The sequence below is a fragment of the Mustela lutreola genome, chromosome 1, assembly GCF_030435805.1.
Source record: "Mustela lutreola isolate mMusLut2 chromosome 1, mMusLut2.pri, whole genome shotgun sequence".
NCBI classification, from domain to species: domain Eukaryota; kingdom Metazoa; phylum Chordata; class Mammalia; order Carnivora; family Mustelidae; genus Mustela; species Mustela lutreola.
In genome coordinates this window covers 128,772,303-128,791,885 of record NC_081290.1, presented here as the reverse complement: position 1 = coordinate 128,791,885, position 19,583 = coordinate 128,772,303, and the positions used below count along the sequence as shown (strand labels likewise).

The window sequence follows — 19,583 nt, the reverse complement described above, 5'->3', positions numbered from 1 at the left end:
ATTTCTAATTCTTGTAAAGATGGAGTAATAGGAATCATGTTAATCTTTATACACTGAAGAAACAGCAAAATGAACAAAACGTGTGAAACATTGGACCAAACGCAGGACATGACCATGATCCCTGTCAGAGGGGAATCGAATAAGCTGAGCACTGTAATTTTTCAATTTTACTGCCTACGTAGAGTTTAAAGGCTGCAGTGCTATAAGGAGGAACACAGAGCCCAAAGGCTTCCTGAGTTACGTAGATAGAAATAAGAATTTGGGAAGATCAAGGAAGGTAGAATATATGTATGTATAATTGGAGATACAGAAAAAGAGGAGGGGGGGTGGAGAATAAAAGCAAGTTAAAAACTTACAAGAAACAATAAATAATAGAGAACACAAATCAATGAAATTGAAGAGAAAAACAGGACAGAGAAAACTCAAGTAAATCTACAGCTAATTTATTGAATAGATGAATAAAATTCATAAACTTTTAGCTAGAATGTTCGTAGAAAGAGAAGGAACAAATTATCAATATCAAGAATGAGAAAATGGACATTAGGGGCACCTGGGTGGCTCAGTGGGTTAAAGCCTCTGCCTTCAGCTCAGGTCATGATCCCAGGGTCCTGGGATCAAGCCGCACATTGGGCTCTCTGCTCAGCAGGGAGCCTGCTTCCTCCTCTCTCTCTCTGCCTGCCTTTCTGCTTACTTGTGATCTCTGTCTGTCAAGTAAATAAATAAAATCTTAAAAAAAAAGAAAGTGGATATTACTACAGAGCCTATAGATATGAAAAGGAGAATGAATAAATATTATAAACAATACTATACTAATAATCTTAATGTATATGAAATGAGTAAATTCCTTGAAAGAAAAAATTAAGAAAATTCAATCAAGAAATAGATGATGTGAATCAACCTATATATGTTAAAGAAAATGAGCCTTAAATAGATTTACTTTTGAATTCTACCAGACATTTAAGGAAGAAAAGTACTAATCCTTTGCAAACTTTTTAAAGCCATTACCCTGATATTACAGAACAATATTCATCATGAACAGAAAAGCAAATTAAATCCAACAGTATATAGAAAGGCTAAAACACACATCATGACTAAGTAGTGTTTACCCGAGGAATCCAAAATTGGTTTAATATTTGAAAAGTAATAAATGTAATTCGCCATATTGATAGAGTAAAAAGAAAAAACATGATTATCTCAAAAGAGGCAAAACATTTTTTCATAAAATATAGTATCCTTTCTTGCAGTAGGATGTATTGTTTCTGATTATGTAGCCTCCAACATCAATTCCATGGTCCTGCTGGATATTCTGTGACCTACCTAAAACACTTGTTTCAGAAATTTGGCCTCATTAAAACACACACACACACACACACACACACACACACACACACAGATAGCCTATTTTAATAAACTTTTAGTCAACTTTAATGAGGTATAATTTGCATCCAGTAAAATTCTCCCACTCAGGTGGAGAGTATTATGAGCAAATATACACACTCATGTAGTCACCACTAGAATCTAGATACAGGACACTTCCAGCAACCCATAAGTTTCCCTTATACTCTTCGTAGTTAACCCTCATGTCCCAGGCTACCATAATTTGTTTTCTGTCATTCTAGATTACTTTGTCTATTTGGAGGCTATATAATCATGAACGACACATCTTACTGTAAGGGAGGCTAGGAAAGTGAGTTTCTAGATTCTATCCTTAGAAGGTGGGACTTTGAAGTTGGAAAATTTCCCAACTTTGCCTTGATCTCTTTTATTTGCCTGTGCATTTTCATGCTTGCTTTGAGGAAAATAACATACACCCATATTTTCCTTACCTAGTGTTAATTACTTCAACATTTAGACATGTGTTTGGAGTTCTTTTGCTATTGACTCTTTAACAGATATTAAAGAAAAAAATATGAATTCATTGCCATAAAAATTAGAGTATTACAGATAATGCTCAAGTTCACATTGACCCCAGTGTTGCCATTATCTCATTTATCCTCATTAAAGGCAAACATTATTATGAGCTTTGTATATGTATTTTTCTGATTTTCTTGCATATATAAGTATTTATAGAAAAATATAAACTATTTTGATTCTTAAAATTTTACCTAAATGGTATCATATTTGCACATGGTTCTATAATTTGCCTTTTTAACTCAAATGTGTTTTTCAGCTCACAAATATTGATACATATAAGATAGTGCAAATAAATGAGTACAAGAGGAATGGAGATTTATTTGTTAACTCTGGGGAAATGTTGTACTATTAATTCCATAAAACCCATTAGGAATTTTGAGAAGTTAGAAGTTTTTATTCTGATCATTAATAATTCCCATAATCTGGATGTCGGCCTCATTGGCCTGCCACTCCCCTACTTAAGGTACTGCCTGCCTTCTCTGTACACATAGACAGAAAGCAAAGCAAGAAAAAGTTAAAACACAAGAATCTGACCATACTAGACAAGGAAAAACAAAGCCTCAAAAGTTCTGGAGAGATAGGTGTTAATTTCATAAATTGAGCAAAAGAAAGTAGAAATTTGATAATCATTTGTTTAGACTAATCTCTACATAGCAAGTTTTCTACATGGTAACCATTTTGAAAAGCTTGTCCCCCTGCCACCCCACTACTCTTTTCTCTTAACACTCAACACTAAAAGCATTGTGTGGTAGCAGAAACTGTAAGGGGTAATAAGATTTTTTCCTCATTTTTCTTCTGCAATTGCTTTACTTCACATTTAAAATTTTGTGTATAAATTGGCATTCTCAACTACAGAATAATTAAATGCTTAATTAAATAATTAAATTAAATCAATATGAAATTTGAAAATATATTCAAGTAAGCAAAATAGCTTTTCTGTCATGTCAATTTATTTAAAGTTATCAACATAATTAGTGATACTTCCAGTTAAAATTCAAATGAGTTTTGGTAAGGTGTTACAATCAAAGAATTTAATAATGAAATAGAGATTCCAGTATCATTATTTAAATTGTACTCAAATAGAGGAATGAATAATAATTAGTTGTTTGGATTGTTGGTGGTGAGACCAGCAGCTCTTACAGAATATCTTCCAATCTATAGACACATCTTCTTTCTTAAACAATAGATAATAATTATAGCTAAGAATTATACATGTTTGCCAAGTGCCAGATACTCATGAACATGTTATGGATTTTAATTAATTTGAGCCTTACGATAACTATTATCATTATCATTATGTCCGTTTTATAGATGAGGAATCTGATACAGGGGGCTCAGGAACTTCTTCAAAGTCATACAATGAAGATGAAACCCACCTGGGTTAGTACCAGAGTACAAACACATAAGCAGAATGCTATTCTGTCTCTTTTGATATATATATAAAAATAACATGTCCATTAATTTTCTTTCCCTAATGGAAACCACCAGTTAAAACAGGAAGAAAACTTCCAGTTTAAAAAGGGATTTTAGAAAAGTATAGTTCAGAAAAATAATAATAAATTTTACATTCAAAGTGTTTGACGCCTGCAAATTCTTATTCTAATAAGCTGGACCCTCACTATAGCAACTCTAGAGTTCCCTCCAAGTCTAGAATCAGACAGACATATACGTGTGTGTATTTACGTGTGTCTACCTGCTAATGTCTGTATGTGTATTAGACACATATTCTCAATGGTTGGAACTTTTTGTTTTCTGAAGATGGATTTTATCTGGAGATAATCAAAAGCATTTTGAGCTAAGATGAGGGGATGATGTAGAGTTGAGCAATATTAATTTGAAGTAAAAATAAGTTTGGGCAAAAAATGAAATGGCCTTTTTCATATTCAATTACTAACTCTGACATTTACTTTTTCTGGCAAAGGATCTAGATAGCTTTGGAGTCTAATTCTATTTTAAGGAAGATATTCTTTCCATTTCTCTCCCCAACATTTTTCTGCCTCTTTTCATTAACGAGGGTAATACGTTGGAAACTTGGACATGTACAAAATTCTTTGTGTATATGAACTTCACCGTTTTGCTGATTATGCAACATCGAGTGTGTATTGTGGTAAAAGGAGCACTCTTGGCTATAATGCTGCAAGAAGGCCGACATTTTAGTCCCCCAGTAAAGTCCTACCATCATAAATAGTTCATTAGAAAAATTTTCCACTTTTTTACTTGACTTAAACTTAGTTCTCCTTTATTCACACGTTTGTGGAAAAAAAAAAAATCATTTACCCAATCCAAGATGGGTTGAGATCCCTTTGCTGGAAGAAAATAAACTCTGTTCTCAGCATAAATCCCTCAAGTCCTGTAGCAGGGTTCTCTTACCCACTGCTGCCATCTGCTGGTCTTGTGATTGTTAGATTTTGGAGAAAGCTGTGCATAATGCTCCAGTCAAGATGATGAAAAATGCAAATATCATCAGTAGGTAGTTTTGTAGACCCTGAATAATTAAAAAAAAGTAAGTGTAATTAAGGAAACACGAATCAAACATGCAGAAAACACAGAATGTCAAGATTTCTAGGGACCTTACTAACCATCTGCTCTAGCCACCAGGATGCCTTTTGCTATCCTGCCAAGTAATCACCCAGAGTCCCTCAAAAACCCACTAGAACGTTCCTAATTGATCCACTCAGTAAATACATGTGGACACCCACTTTGCAGTAACATATGCGGGGGTTAAAATGCTCAGGAAATGTGCCCTGATGGGAGAGAGAAGTTAATCATCACAGAAAGAATGCTACAAAGCGAGAGGGGTGTTAATAAGTAAATGACCATGATTGTTTCTGAGGGGAGCTACAAAGGAGTCTTAGTGAGGCTGGTCTGGAGGGTGAAGAATTAAGCTTCTAACCATAAGTACCAATTAATCGGGTCGGGAAACAAGTAGGGGTTCCAGGTAGAAGGAATTTTATGTGCAAATCTCTGTTGTAAGATTAAGTGTGATACTTGCCAGGGATCGAAAGGAAGGCAGTGTGCCCACAGATTATGAGAGTCAAACGGAGCAAAACCAGGTTGGAGAGCTATGGTCAGAGCTGACGGGGATCTCATAGTCCATGTACACTTTGGGGTTTTATTTTTCCAAGTCATGGGCAGAATTTAAAGAAACAGGCAGCTGGATGTGGTGAAAGATGGGGTTCACCTTTCATAAAGTCTACCTCTTTTTTTGCAGATGGTGAACAGACTAGAAGGGTCCAGAATGGGTGAAAAAAGAGATAATGAAGGAAGCAACGACAGGCTTCCTGGGCACAGGTGCTGAGGTGCAGATGGAAAGACAGAGATGGATCTGAAGGGTGAGGAAGAAACAGAGACTAAGTTTGCTTTGCCCAGCTATGGGTACGTGCACTGGTCTTAAAGACAGGAAACACTGACAACTACTTCCCAATGTAGCCAGTCTACCTTTGATTAACAAAGAAGTATCTAATTTTTTTAATGATTTATTTATTTATTTATTTTAGAGAGAGGGAAGGGGCAGAGGGAGAGAGAGAGTCTCAAAAAGATTCCCCACTGAGTTCAGTGTTCGACCACGAGGCTCCATCTCATTATCCTGAGACCATGACCTGAACTGAAATCAAGATTTGGATGCTTAACTGACAGTCCACTCTAGTGTCCCTAACAAAGAAGTATCTTTCTGTGTTAAGTAGAGATATTTTATTTACTTTAAGTTCTCCTTTTCAAAAATTTATTTTTTTATTTGAGAGAGAGGGAGGGAGCATGAACGTTGTAGAGGGGCTGAGGGAGAGGAGAATCAGACTCCCCACTGAGCAGGAAGCCTGATGTGGGGGTCGATCCCAGGACCCTGAGATCATGACCTGAGCCAAAGGCAGAGGCTTAACCAACTGAGCCACCCAGGTGTTCTTATTTACTGTTAAGTTCTATCTATCTCCAGGGGTACAGATAGATCGATTTTAATCTCTATCCCACAAGATAAATCCTCAAATATTAAAAAAAAAATAACTGTCTTATGCTCTTAAAGCTTATATTTTCTGGATCATTATTTTAGCTTCTTTGACCATGTTTCATATGAAATAGTTTCAGGCTCCCAGGCTGTTTTCATCTTAATGGTTGTCACCCTATGTCCCTCTTTAATTGTAAGTCCTGATGCTCTAAAGCAAGGTTTGAACATTACAGAGTAAAACAGTACCAGTACCTCCCTAACTTCAGATAAAATTCTAAAACAACGTTGAGATCTCTTGACAGTCAAATCATATAATATTATTTTTATCTCTTACTAATATTAATATCAATTAATACATAGTCGAAATTCCAAAAGCTCATATATTTTTTCTTCAACTTCATAAAGAATTGGGGGGGGAAATGGATGAAATGATCTGTATTTGATGATAGGGAGAGGTCTTTTAAGTTGGGCTGGGACCAACTGTTTTCTGATTCACTGAGTATGAGTACTACCAGAAGTCGCTCCAATGCAAGTTCCACAAATGAAAGCACCACAAAGCCTTGCCAAGTACAGAGCAGCTTATTTACGTGCTTGGGCACATGTGCGCACGCACCCAAACATCTCTCTCTCTCTCTCTCTCCTTCTGAGCTTTAAGTTTCCATGACATCTTGTCAGTTTTAAAGACTGCAACCTTTACCTAGATATCAGCACTGATGGAGAGTAGGCACTCAAATATATGCTTAAAGAAGGAATACAATCAGGTGATTCCCAAATCTCCTTTGTGAATTAGACAACTGATACAATGACTTAAATAAGAAAAACAGGGGTGCCTGGGTGGCTTAGTCATTACGCATCTGCCTTTGGCTCAGGTCATGATCCCAGGGTCCTGGGATCAAGCTCTGCACTGGGCTCCCTGCTCAGCAAGAGGCCTGCTTCTCCCTCTCCCACTTCCCTTGCTTGTGTTCCCTCTCTTGCTGTCTCTCTCTCTGTCAAATAAATAAAACCTTTAAAAAATAAGAAAAACAATTATCAGCACTTTATACAACCTAATTATGTGAATACTTTGTTGGGCTCTCTCCTTTACTGTCTACGTAGTCAGAAGAATGATGTTCTCAGAGATTAAAATATTTTTCCCCTTTAAGGTTAAGAATCTGTCTAAACTGCCCAGTCTCCTAAAGAAAAAGACCGGTTATATTTGGGCGATAGCAATATTTTCCCTTTGTCAAAAGTGAATATTAACACTTAGAAGGATCATGCTAACATTCTACTCAAAGCAAAAAGTTTTAAACTTGGATCTCTGAAACACCTACTAAGATAACAGATAATCCTATTCTTTATCTGGGAGTAGCTACTGGCTCTATATTGTGGTAGTAATTCCCTGCATTGTTACTTCTGTAGACATTGTGTCTGAAATTTGTTTCTAAAGATAATAATATACATATAACTTAAAATAGCTAAAAGTAAAATTCTAAAACAAACTTCCCAAAAATGAACATATACCAGATATAAAAGAGCATTGTGGAAAGTGGAAAATCCTCCAACTGGAAAAGCCTGGATGGCATTAAGACTAACTAAAATCATTAAAACTCTTTAGCATAAAAAGTGCTTGGATCTCAGATGAAGTTCTTACTGCTGTAGGTTGTAGACTTTCAAACATGTGTCTTCAAGTACTGCTTTAAGACATAACTAATAGAGCCTAAAAGGAAAGATACACGTTTTGCTTTTGTTTTCCTCTAGGGTCCTATCTTGTTTCTAAGAAAAATAATTCAAAAAATTCTGATAGGGGGCGCCTGGGTGGCTCAGTTGGTTAAATGTCTGCCTTCAGCTCACGTGATGATCCTAGGGTTCTGGGTTGGACTTCCACATTGGGCTTTCAGTGGGGAGACTGCTTCTCCCTTTGCCTGCTTCTCCCCCTGATCCTGCCTTCTCTCTCACTCTCTCAAATAAGTAAAATCTTTAAAAAAAATTCCAATAGGATTTTGGTTTCAGTGTTTAGTTCCTAGCTCTTTCTTAAAGGAGTTGGCATGTAGAGTATTTAAAATTTGGCTTTAAACTACCTGTTAGAGGCAATTAGGCACCTGCACTTTATTACAAGTCTCACTGGATATTTCTTAAATTTTGAAGTTTGTTTGTAGACAGATTTGTAAGTAGGCTTTTTTTTTTCCATTTTTTTTTTTTTTTTAAGTCCAGAAGTCAATAAAAGTCATTCTTTGCTTCCAGCTTGGTCTTCTTTCTCTTTACATTTACATACAAACTTGGCCAAAAATTCTAGATAGAACTCCGTTGGAATTTGGTTGGAATCACACTGAATGTAATTGGAAACAACTGCCTACTAACAACTGTGAGTTGCTCCGTCAGGAATGTGGTAAGCTTCCCCATTTTTTCTGATATTTTCTTATGTTCTATAGGAAGCTTTTGTGGTGAAGTGAATGATTTTCTAAATCTAGCAATTCCTTGTTGATTGTTTTCTTATATTTTTATATTTTTTTGTAATATTTAATAGCATTTATTTTCATTTTCTGAAAAAGATTTATTTACTTATTTGAGAGAGAGAGAGAGAACTAGCAGGAGAAAGTGCAGAGGGAGAGGGAGACAGAGAATCCTCAAGCAGACCCCCTGCCGCTAAGTGTGGAGCCCTACATGGAGCTTGATCCCAGGACCCCGAAATCATGACCTGAGCTGAAGTCAAGAGCCAGACGCTTAACCTACTTAACCATCCAGTTTCCTTTATTTTCTTTTTTAAAACTGGTTATTGGTGGCATATTAAAAAGCTCTTGATTTTATATTTATCCTATTTCAGAACTTAACCAAATGATCTTATTAGATCTCGAGATTTTCAGCTGATTCACTTAGATTTCTAAAGCAGATAATGTTACATGCAAATGACAGTTTTCTCATTTTTCTTTCCTACATCTATTTCTCTTCTTTCTTAATTTTATTTTACCATACTGGCTAGGATCTCCAGAAAATACTGAATAATATGGAGAAATCTTTGACTTTCAACTTACAGCAAACTTTTTTCCTCAGCTTTACTGAGGTATAATTGGGAGAGAACTTTTAGGTTTTATCTTAGCTATGTGTTTCTTATTGTTTTTGATTGACAGATTTCTCCTATTTGTAGCACTCTAAGAGGTTTTCTCTTAATTAAAAACTGGTTTTTAATTTCAGCATATGTCTTTTGTTTTATTTTTATTATTTTTTAAAGATTTTATTTATTTATTTGACAGACAGAGATCACCAGTAGGCAGAGAGGCAGGCAGAGAGAGAGAGAAGAGGAAGCAGGCTCCCTACAGAGCAGAGAGTCCGATGTGGGGCTAGATCCCAGGACCCTGGGATCATGACCTGAGCCGAAGGCAGAGGCTTTAACCCACTGAGCCACTCAAGCGCCCCAGCATAAGTCTTTTGAATATATATTATCACATGGTTTTTCTGTTTACCTAATATTATAATACTCTGATTAACTTGCATATTATAAACTTTCCTGGCACTCCTGAATTAAGCCCTACTTGGTCATGGCTTATCATTTTCAGAAAATTCTATTCGATCTGAGCTGTCTTTTTATAGGTGCCTTAAAAAAAAGTTTTCTTTAAATGACTTTTGGTATCATTTTAGAGGACTCAGGAATTACCATTAGCTGAATGGCTAGAGGTTCTTTCTCTCTCAAGTTCTTATAACTATGGAAGTGGGTTTTTTAAGTTTGTGTAATTAATACAGTAGTAGTGACTAGAAGAATTTTCCAAATCCTTTATATTAAATCTATTCTTCATTTGTGCTTCTTTCTATCTGTAACTGCAAATAAGCTATGCTCACTTGTGGTTTTCTAAGGCTTCAGGATGTTATACTGGTTAATAAAAACCTAATTCTTAAATAGCAATAATTATCCCTTGGGAGGCAGAAGAAATATTTGCAAAGAGATTATGGCATGTTTTGGACATATAATTATTTTTTGTGGTAAACAACCCTAACTAAAACAAATGAGAAATGTGGATGGAAGCAATTTATGGGTCTATAAATGTTTGAAGTTGTCTTTTGTATTTTAAAAAGTACAAAAATTAAGATCTTGGTGCATATATCCTAAGCAGATTTATTATTTTTTAAGTCTGAGAATCCTGTGTTATCAAATTATGGCTTTCTAAATCAAAACATTTACTTAGGATAAATGAAATGATATTTGAAATCTAAAATTGAATAATCATTTTAAGAATTATCCAGGTACACAGGTTACTTTTTGGTTCCCAGAGATCAGAAACATCAGATCTTTTTAGAAGCAGAAATTATTTGTTATTACAGCTGCATATGAAGACAGAAAATATATCTATGCCACCTTGACAGACTGTCTTTGATTTATATATATTTATAATAAAAACTATTTCAAAATACTATTCACATATATTCCTCAAATAAAGGTTAATGGGAAAAATTCTAAAACAATTAAAAATATTTTGAAAACTATTTTGTTTTTAAGCAATCTCTACATCCAATCTACAACCTGAAGATCAAGAGTCCTATGCTCCACCAGCTGAGCCAGCCAAGCGTCCCTAACAACAATTTTTAGTGAAAATACACACACACATCCTAGACTATTTAATAAATAAAATTTTAAATCATTATCATTTACACTTGAAAGACAAGGGGTAGTAGTTACCTGCTACCATACTATTTTCCTATAAAATTGCTGGTTTAATATGGAGGCCTTTGGGAGGCATGAGAACCAACAGAAGAATTTATTCCCAAATTCCATTTATGTCAAGGATATTTTAATCGTTAGGATAAAAACACTTTCATCTTGTTTATCTATCATATTTTACATTAAATAAAATTTCCCTTTATCATATTTTATTGGATTATGTAACCAAAATCTCTTATGGGAAATAAAAAGTCAACTAAATCATTTTCTTACTGGGTACTGGAGTGGAGAGAAACAGGTTTCATAATACTTATCATATCTTTAGTATTTTCTTTCCTTGTTAGGGATGATAACATTTTGAACATCTGAGGCAGAAGTGCTTCAGGGTCACATACAGTTTTCAGAAAATGACACAAACATAGTATGAAATACCTTTTTTACCTGACTCTACACCTGTTTTCTTAATCTGCCCCCTTTCTTATACATACCTGTATTTCCTTAAACATGAAGACACCCCACATTGCAGCTATAAATCCTGGACCCTTGAACAAAAAGAAAAACTGTAATTAAATTGGTTACTTTTTCTGTGACCTGTACTCTACATAAATATAGTATATTGGAGAGCTGGCCTAATACTTCCATTGAATAACTTTCTACTATAAAAACAGTATAACAGTATTGTCAGGGAAAACTATTCATAATCTCAACACTAACTCAACATTAAACTAAGGTAGCAGCCAGTAAAAAAAATAAAAATTTTTCTTGTTTCTTTATAGTTTTCATATTTATTACATTGATGATGTCATATTATGTGATTTACACAAATAAATGTGATCTATTTATAGTAAATTTTAATAAGCAAATGATTTATTTTTTTTCTAGTGAGCTTAGGAAACTAGAAATGGGACTAATAGGAGAAAGTGTAGGAATAATTTATCTTAAAGATTTTATTTATTTGAGAGAGAGAGATAGGGAGAGAGAGAGAGCATGAGCAGGGGAGAGTTGGAGAGGGAGAAGCAGACTCCCTACCAAACAGGGAACCTGGAATGGGACTCGATCCCAGGACCCTGGGATCATGACCTGAACTGAAGGCAGACATTTAACCGACTGAGCCACCTAGGTGCCCCCAAAGTGTGGGAATAATTTATAACTTTATTTGCCATATAGCAATCTCATAACTGAAGAAACTGAATCTCATAACTGAAGTATGTTATTTTGGACCTGTCAAATACTGTACTCTTAAAAAAATTCTTAAACTGGTACTATTGCATGGTGGTGAAATATATCTGACATTAAACTCCAATGGATGCTAAAGACAGTATTATAGGATGATAGCAAAGCCATGTAAGGAAAAATAAACAAAAGGTTTATTCAGACAGGAATGAAATAATCTAGGAAAGGTAAATGAGAAGAAACGAGGTGGAAAGAAAGAATGATTCTGCAGTTTGAAACTTGAAGCTATTCAAGTTTATTAACTTTTCTTAGCTGAGAAGGAAAAAAAAATGGCATTTGGATTAATCATGGTCTTTGTGGAGAAAGTATATTGTATCGGCATTTTTATGATTCCTTTTCAAGCCCTGCACAAACTCTGGGAGGGTTTCTTATAAACAATTCCAACAGATTTTTTGCCCTCCACTACTCCAACTGTCTACATGACTGGGTCAACAAAGTTTGACTCCACTCCAGGGATGTGAGCGAAGCAATAAAAATACATTACTCTCTGTTTATCAATGTCTGGAAAATTCAACATCAAAAGTGCCAGAGAAATAGGTCAAAGGAACTGTCTTTTATCAATGACGTAAGATGTTAAGCCTCAAAATCCAAACCAAACAAGAAGCATCTGTGTCCTTAGGCAATTCCATACTGACTTTGGACAGGATGGAAGGAAACAATAGAAAAGGAAATATAATACTAATGGTATCAGGCCACTCGCTCAAGAATTTTATCCTCTCTAATCTGGAAATTTATTTCTCTTCAGAGAACACGATAGAAGACAATGCCAAAAGGTATCACTGACCTTTGAGGCTTGTTGGCTGATCATTTCCTAAATATTACTTTAGACATGGTCTAAGGGTTATTGTGAGGAGTAATGTGGTTATAGAAAGTGACGCTTTGCTAAAAGTAAAACAAGCATAGGTCAAAGTGTGTACATACTCTTTGATTCAGGCAAAAGAGCCAAAGAGGAAGGACATCTTAGATAAGAGATAGCTGTTTTGGCAATTAGGATTGCATATTTTCCTTTCGTAAACTGAATATAAATTACATATATTTGCAAATGAACCTTTGAAAACAAGGTGAGCTTGAGCTACCTTGAGAAGCTGAACTTCTGGATAAACTGAGTCACCTTTGAGATTTCTCAGTGAAGACTTGGAGCGGAGGTATCAAGCCCTTGTTGCTGCTACATTGTTTCTTCTGTTTTCTTTCTTTCTTTTCCCTCCCCACCTCTTCCCTCCTCCCCTCCCATTTCCCTCCCATTCCATTTCCTCCTCTCCTTCCTTCCTCCCTCCCTCTCCCGCCCTTCCTTCCTTCCTTTCTCTCTCCTTTTTAATTAAATGTTATTGGTAATTCAAGAAATTCACAATCTAGCTACCAATGGGTATGTAACAGTGGAAATAGAGGTACCTGGGAAGAACAGCGCTGCTAGAATAACAAAAAATGTGCTCTTTTGATAAAATAAAATTGACCATATTTATCACTGTTGAAGCTAGATGATGGGTATGTTTAAAATTTTCCACTAAAAAAAGTTGATGTCAAAAAAAAAAAAAATCCAGTTCTCACAAGAACTGGCTGGAGAACTGGGTGGCTGGAGAATAGTTAATCTGACAGGCAAGTCTCCAAGAGCCACGGTGATTACTCCCATCAACTCTCTGCCCATACTTCACCTACCTCAGCAATTTATTTCCACGGAATTAGGCATTAATGTTTTATCCTAAGTCTTTACCATAATTTAATACAAGAAACAGTGACAGAAAAACCAAATCTTGTTCATTACAAGTTCTTTTTTTTTTTTTTTAAGAAATAGTATTTATTGTTAGTCAGTGTCCCTTGTAAAAGGCCCCATATGGTACATCCTATTCAGAATTTAGTGCTAGAAAATAAATAATATCTTCTGAAGAAATAATGTTACCAGTTAAAAAGAATTAGGGAGAAGGGGGTGGGATTATGGACATTGGGGAGGGTATGTGCTTTGGTGAGTGCTGTGAAGTGTGTAAACCTGGTGATTCACAGACCTGTACCCCTGGGGATAAAAATATATGTTTATAAAAAATAAAAAATTAAAAAAAAAAAAGAATTACTACCCCATTGTATTTACTCCCTGTTGTAAACACAAAGCAAAACTTAATGTTTAATCACATGACTCATCCAGAGACAATAGTTTGCTTTAGGACTTTCTGAAAGCCTTTAAAAATACCAAAGGATCATATGAGGAGTCTGAAGTCCTTTCTGTCTCACAAGGTTGTCAGGAGATTCAGAATATACACAAAAGCATTTTTAATTTGTAAATATTACATAGAGATAAGCATTGTTATAGACAGAAAATTACAATGTATCCAAAATGACAGTAAGTAAAATGACCAGAGAAAAACTGCAAGGATATCAAGGATGAACAAACCTGCTAAAATGAGGTTAGTGATGTTTCCTGAGCAATTAGGGATGTGAGATGAGAGGGTGTTGGTGAATCTACATGAATCTGTCATACAAACTGTACTCCTAAAAAATCGAACTCCATGATAGTCCCCAGTGATTCACTAAGAATGCTTCAGAGAAATCAGATTTATATTTGAAAAACAATTTGGAAAAACATTCAGCTACTTACAGCAGTGATTATCGGAAAACTGACCACAGCACTGAGAGCATGGTTAGCTATGAACCAACAGCAGGTGGCTATTGCCCAAAGAACTCCTGACAGGAATCCTGAAACACACGCAAACAGCGCGCACTTATAAGTCATATTCCTCTCCTGAAAAGTCCACACTCTAGATACAGTGGGAATATTAAAGTTCTCCTATCAACGCATTCTTTTTCTTTTTTTAAAAAGATTTATTTATTTGACAGAGAGAGAGAGAGAGAGATCACAAGTAGGCAGAGAGGCAGGCAGAGAGAGGGGGTAAGCAGGCTCCCCACTAAGCAGAAAGCCCGATGTGGGGCTCCATTGCAGGACCTTCAGATCATGACCTGAACTGAAGGCAGGGGCTTAACCCACTGAGCCACCCAGGCACCCCCTATCAAAGCATTCTTATCGACATATTTGGCCAACATGGTTTTAGGATCCATTTGGAAACCAAGTCATTTTTTTTTTTCTTCTTGATGGCTGTGGGTATAATTATCAACCTTTTCAGTTTATTGACATTAAATAAAATACCCAAAGTTGTAGTTGAGATAAAGATTTCGTAGTGGAGAGGGACCTAGGGAAGATACTGGATTTGGGCATGCTCTGAGAACACCATTTAAGGTGGGGGGAGGGGGAAACTCCTAGAATTTGAATGGAAATACCAGATAAAATTTTCAGGATACTTATCTAGGTGTTCAATAAATACTCTATCATTTTTTATAATGGTCCACGGGCATACTTTGACCTAAACAAATCAGGTATTCAAAATGAATCTCTGACATATGCTTTATTTTGTTCTTAAAATTTTTTCCTTGTGGACTTATATTCCATATTGCTTTATGGCAAACTTCTAAAAAATAAGAAACTATATATATATTTTTTACCACCAGTGCCAAATGTATTAAGTCCAAAGCATGTGCATGTATCATATACCCTTTTCAAACTCTAAAATGGATTTCTCCTTCCTTTTCAGAGAAAATGTTTGTTTACCTAAGTGACTACAAAGTTCTATTGACTCTGACTTTTAATAACCATCCTTAGATAATGAAGAAGAAATAATAGAGTCTGATTGTCAATACACAAGGTATTTTGGCATAGGAAATTACCTTAGATTCATTTTTCAAGTTTCAGGTTCTATAATAACTGGCATTTCATATCAAGTTTCATGGTTTTTAAATCTTTCCCATTTACTGGTGAGTTGGGCCAGAGCAACTAGGGAATTAACATATATACACAGACAAAGTCACATAGGGTGGCTTGGTTTCCAGGAGATGATTATTCAAGCTAAGTGAGTAGAGAATACTTTCACAGAGTAAGAAGATTTTTTTTGTGGTAAATATTCTTACCTGGCAAGACTGCTTCAGGATATAGCTTCAGGTTATTTTTCATGGCTATACAGTAGGCCAGAAAGTAGACTGTGCTTGTAAAAAAGATGCCACTGAAGTGTGCAAAAATGTAGTCTAAATCTGAAAATACAGACCATAAGACTCTCCAATATATTCTTTTATTCATTTCGAATTTATTTAGGGTTCCAAAAATAAAACAAACTCACCAAAATTAACCTCAAAAGTAAAGGAACTATTAATTATATTTTATGATTTTAGGTTTCTATGTGCTGTTTATAAAGAATATTAATTAACATATCTAAAACTTAGAAATATTAAGTAGTAAATTAGTTACTATAATCAGATCTAGAAGGCTGATTTTTATGGTTATCTTGGAAAGATAAATAAGAAACTATGAATATTATGTGAAAACCATCTTCTTTTTAAAAATAGATTGCAGACTTAATTTTACTAATGCCAATGTAGCAAATCTCCAAGCAGACAAAGTGGGGGTGGTGTGAAAAATACGAGAGAGTGCTAATTTTGTATGGTGACCAATCTGGAGACGAGCATCTCTGTTGCAGACGACAACTATGTGAGAGGATATTCAGGAAGTTCTCTCAAAGAGGGTTTTATTTAGTTGTTTACTATAGGCCTGATTACATGGGGGAGTTAATGACACATGATGGTGGTATCATATCTGAGAAACCCCAACTGCACCGACTGTTTGAGCAGACTGTCCTTTCGTCATACAGATGTGTCTATGATAGGTTCTTGGCTGGGAAAGTCATACTAGACTCAATGTTTCTCTCAAAGGAAATTCGGGCAAAGGTGAGGGGTCATGTTTAAGGAGAAAAGCTTGAAGGTCAACCAGTGTGTCTGTTCTTCTAAAATCTTAAACCCTACTTCTGGATCATATAAGAACAACATGTGTATGAACTACCACAAGGGACAGCATAACATCGTTAATAAAAGCACATACCACATAAGTGGGATCTGCAATCCACTACTTGCTAATTTTGAGAACTGGGCAAATTACCTAATCTCTCATAGTCTAAATTTCCTCAACTGTAAAACAAGAATAATAATGGTACCTAACTAATAAGGTTGTTATGAGGGTCAACTGAGTTATTATTGTAATGTGCTTAGAAGAGTGCTAGCACAGTGCATATAATACTTATGTGTTTGTTAAATAAATGAAATAAAAAATTGCACCTCCCCAGAATTATGTTTTAATAAAGTGGAATAAAGTGTGTTCCTATTAGATGGCATTAAAGTTGTCGTAAGAAAGGTCCCTAAGGATTGATTGTACTATTTATGTAAAGAGATTGTTGAAATTATTTATTATGGCCCAGGACCAAGAACAACTGTACTCCTGGATGATTAGTTCTTTTTATCTTGTGTTCACTGAATTGTGGGACAGATTTGATTTCCCTTGTGTCTATAAGAAATCTTAGAGCCAAATTTACGGCTCATTTCTAGCAAGTGTAAAAATATGTTACAGTTTTTAGACTCATTCCTGATTCTGTTTTACTTTTTTCATTCTTGTTTTTCCTTCTCTTTTAATTTATCTTATGTTATTGTATTTTTATTGGTTCTTATCCTTTACAGATGAAAATACTAAAAACCCAAAAAGTATTTGTAGAATACCTTAAAAAAAAAGACAAGTTCATAAAAGATTTGAATGTTATTTGGACTGAATATAAAAAAGAACGAAGAAACAATGGTGTCTACACAGTCTAGCCACTCAATTAAAGTCTTTTAAATCCCAGTTTTGTCATCAGTCTCTCCCTCATGACTTTTGCCTTCCAAATTTCTCCCTTATCTAAATGTAGATCACATTAATTTTCTGTTCCATCCAATTTATAACTTTATTACCTATGATCTCATTCCTTTATGAGTTCATGGGTGGAAGCCACGTTTCAACAAAATGATAGGACCCCTGAAGTAGACCTTCTTTCATCTCCTGATGAGTCTGTACAAGGGCTATTGCACGTGGTATTGTTTATACCTGACAGACTCAATCTATCCCTAGAAACTGATATAATCTGAGGGCATTATGTTGGGCTTTAAAAACAATATCCTCTGACGAGGCTATACTTTGACCTTTAGGCAGGTTATACTTTGGCCTTTACTTGATTTTAAAGTGGTATGTACTGCACTTTAGCTTTTTTTAAAAGAGCAGAAGAATACATATTTTCTCAGAGATTACCTAACTGGAAAATAATCGCCAAATCTTACTGTAAATCTAGGAACTGTGTGATAAGATCCAAGTAGCCTATATCAACCCTGACTAGAATAACGTTGATTATATTTGTATTTTGACGATCATATGAAAAGACTCAAACAGTCCTTTATTACTTTTAGTCTTTGGTGGTTTTCTAATCTACCACTTACAATGAAAAAGTAAGTCGAATCTATGTACCAGGATTTACTATGATCACATTCTTTTTAAATGCTTAAATAGAAAAACAGGTATTGAGTTCATTTATAAAGGAAAATAATGTTTTACTCTTACCATACTGGCTTGCCCCTGCGTATATACTGTCATTTCTTTTGCTGTGGTCCTTGATATAAATGATGGGCACAAATGTAGACCCATAGAGTATTCCAGATATCACTGCAAGAATGCAGCCCCTTAAAAAACAAGCACATCACTGTTAATCTTGGCCCACAGCAATATTTCTGACAAACACACAAATGGAATCATAACTAAAGCATGCTTCTAAGTGTAAATCACAGGCAGTTATGCAGAAATCAGACATCTATTTCAAGCTCTATGACCTCAAAAAGTCAATGCAGTATCCTCTAGGGTCAGAGCAGCATCAGGACTGAAAGTGCAGTTTCTGTCCCCCACTTCCTAGTTTTAGAAGTATACAATTTACAGAAATTATAATGGGTTATCATTATAAATGGTTCTTACATAGACGTAACCATTGCTATCATTATACTGTCTGCATAATGAACTTGGCTCTCTAAATATGAACTATTTGTGGACTGACTGTATGTTTTACACTTCTTTTTTGAACACTCAATATCTAGTACAGGGCTAGGATAGACAAAATACTAAATGCATGCTCATTCAAGAACTGTTGATATCCCTGGACTTGCCCATGCCTTCATTGACTAGGTTATGGTCAGGATTTTATCAAATATTTTGTTTATTTTGGGTAAAACATTTCCTATCGTAAAAAGAAAATATTTCATCTTAAGCAATGGAACCATGTGGACTCCTGAGACTTGTGCTACATTTGCATGAGGCAAGTTTCCCAATAATTTTGGGGAGAGATGATTAATATTTTGGAACAGTCCCTTTAACTTAATACAAAGGGCAATGGCATGAAACAGGCAAGAGTTTTAGGCAAAAACAAACAAAAAAAACATTCCTTTTCAAGCTTAAAAAAATTCTTTTTTTTTTTTTTAAAGATTTTATTTATTTATTTGACAGAGAGAGAGAGACAGCGAGAGAGGGAATATAAGCTTGAGGAGTGGGAGTGGGAGAAGCAGGCTTCCTGCAGAGCAGGAAGGGGTCTTAATCCCAGGACCCAGAGATCCTGACCCAAGCTGAAGGCAGACGCTTAATGATTAAGCCATCCAGGCACTCTGTAAAAACAAATTCTTAAAGTCTATTTCAATAGGAACTCACAGGGCCAACCTGACAATCAGTTCCATCCACACTGGAAATCCCTGTGTCATGGGGAAGCCTAGACTCCATCGTCCTGAAAGGGGTGTCCCAGACACAGACCAGACTAACACACCAGGTCTGGCTAATCATGAGACAATCAAAAATGTTTTTCTTAACAAATATTCCCTTAAAAGGGAGACACTTTATGAAAAAATGTTCTTGTTTTTGTTGTTGCCTTTTTTTGAGAGCTGTTTTACTCTAAGCAAAACCAGCAATGTATTTATCTTCTGAAGCTTGTTTGTGAGCTCATTCTTTCACTCAAT

The 19,583-nt window shown here is 35.3% G+C and overlaps 1 protein-coding gene across 2 annotated transcripts in view; it reads right to left on the bottom strand.

The window, feature by feature from the left end:
* Nucleotides 1-2,845: 2,845 nt before the first annotated feature.
* Nucleotides 2,846-19,583, bottom strand: part of TMEM144 (transmembrane protein 144) — a 39,341-nt gene continuing 22,603 nt past the window's right edge. For both annotated transcript variants that reach the window (XM_059174077.1, XM_059174069.1), the window contains 5 exons: nucleotides 18,154-18,272; nucleotides 15,657-15,776; nucleotides 14,296-14,393; nucleotides 10,967-11,020; nucleotides 2,846-4,399 (listed from right to left, as the gene is read on the bottom strand). In XM_059174077.1, coding sequence (XP_059030060.1) covers nucleotides 4,316-4,399; nucleotides 10,967-11,020; nucleotides 14,296-14,393; nucleotides 15,657-15,776; nucleotides 18,154-18,272 — 475 coding nt within the window. In that variant the 3' untranslated portion in view covers nucleotides 2,846-4,315. The remainder of the gene's footprint in view (nucleotides 4,400-10,966; nucleotides 11,021-14,295; nucleotides 14,394-15,656; nucleotides 15,777-18,153; nucleotides 18,273-19,583) is intronic.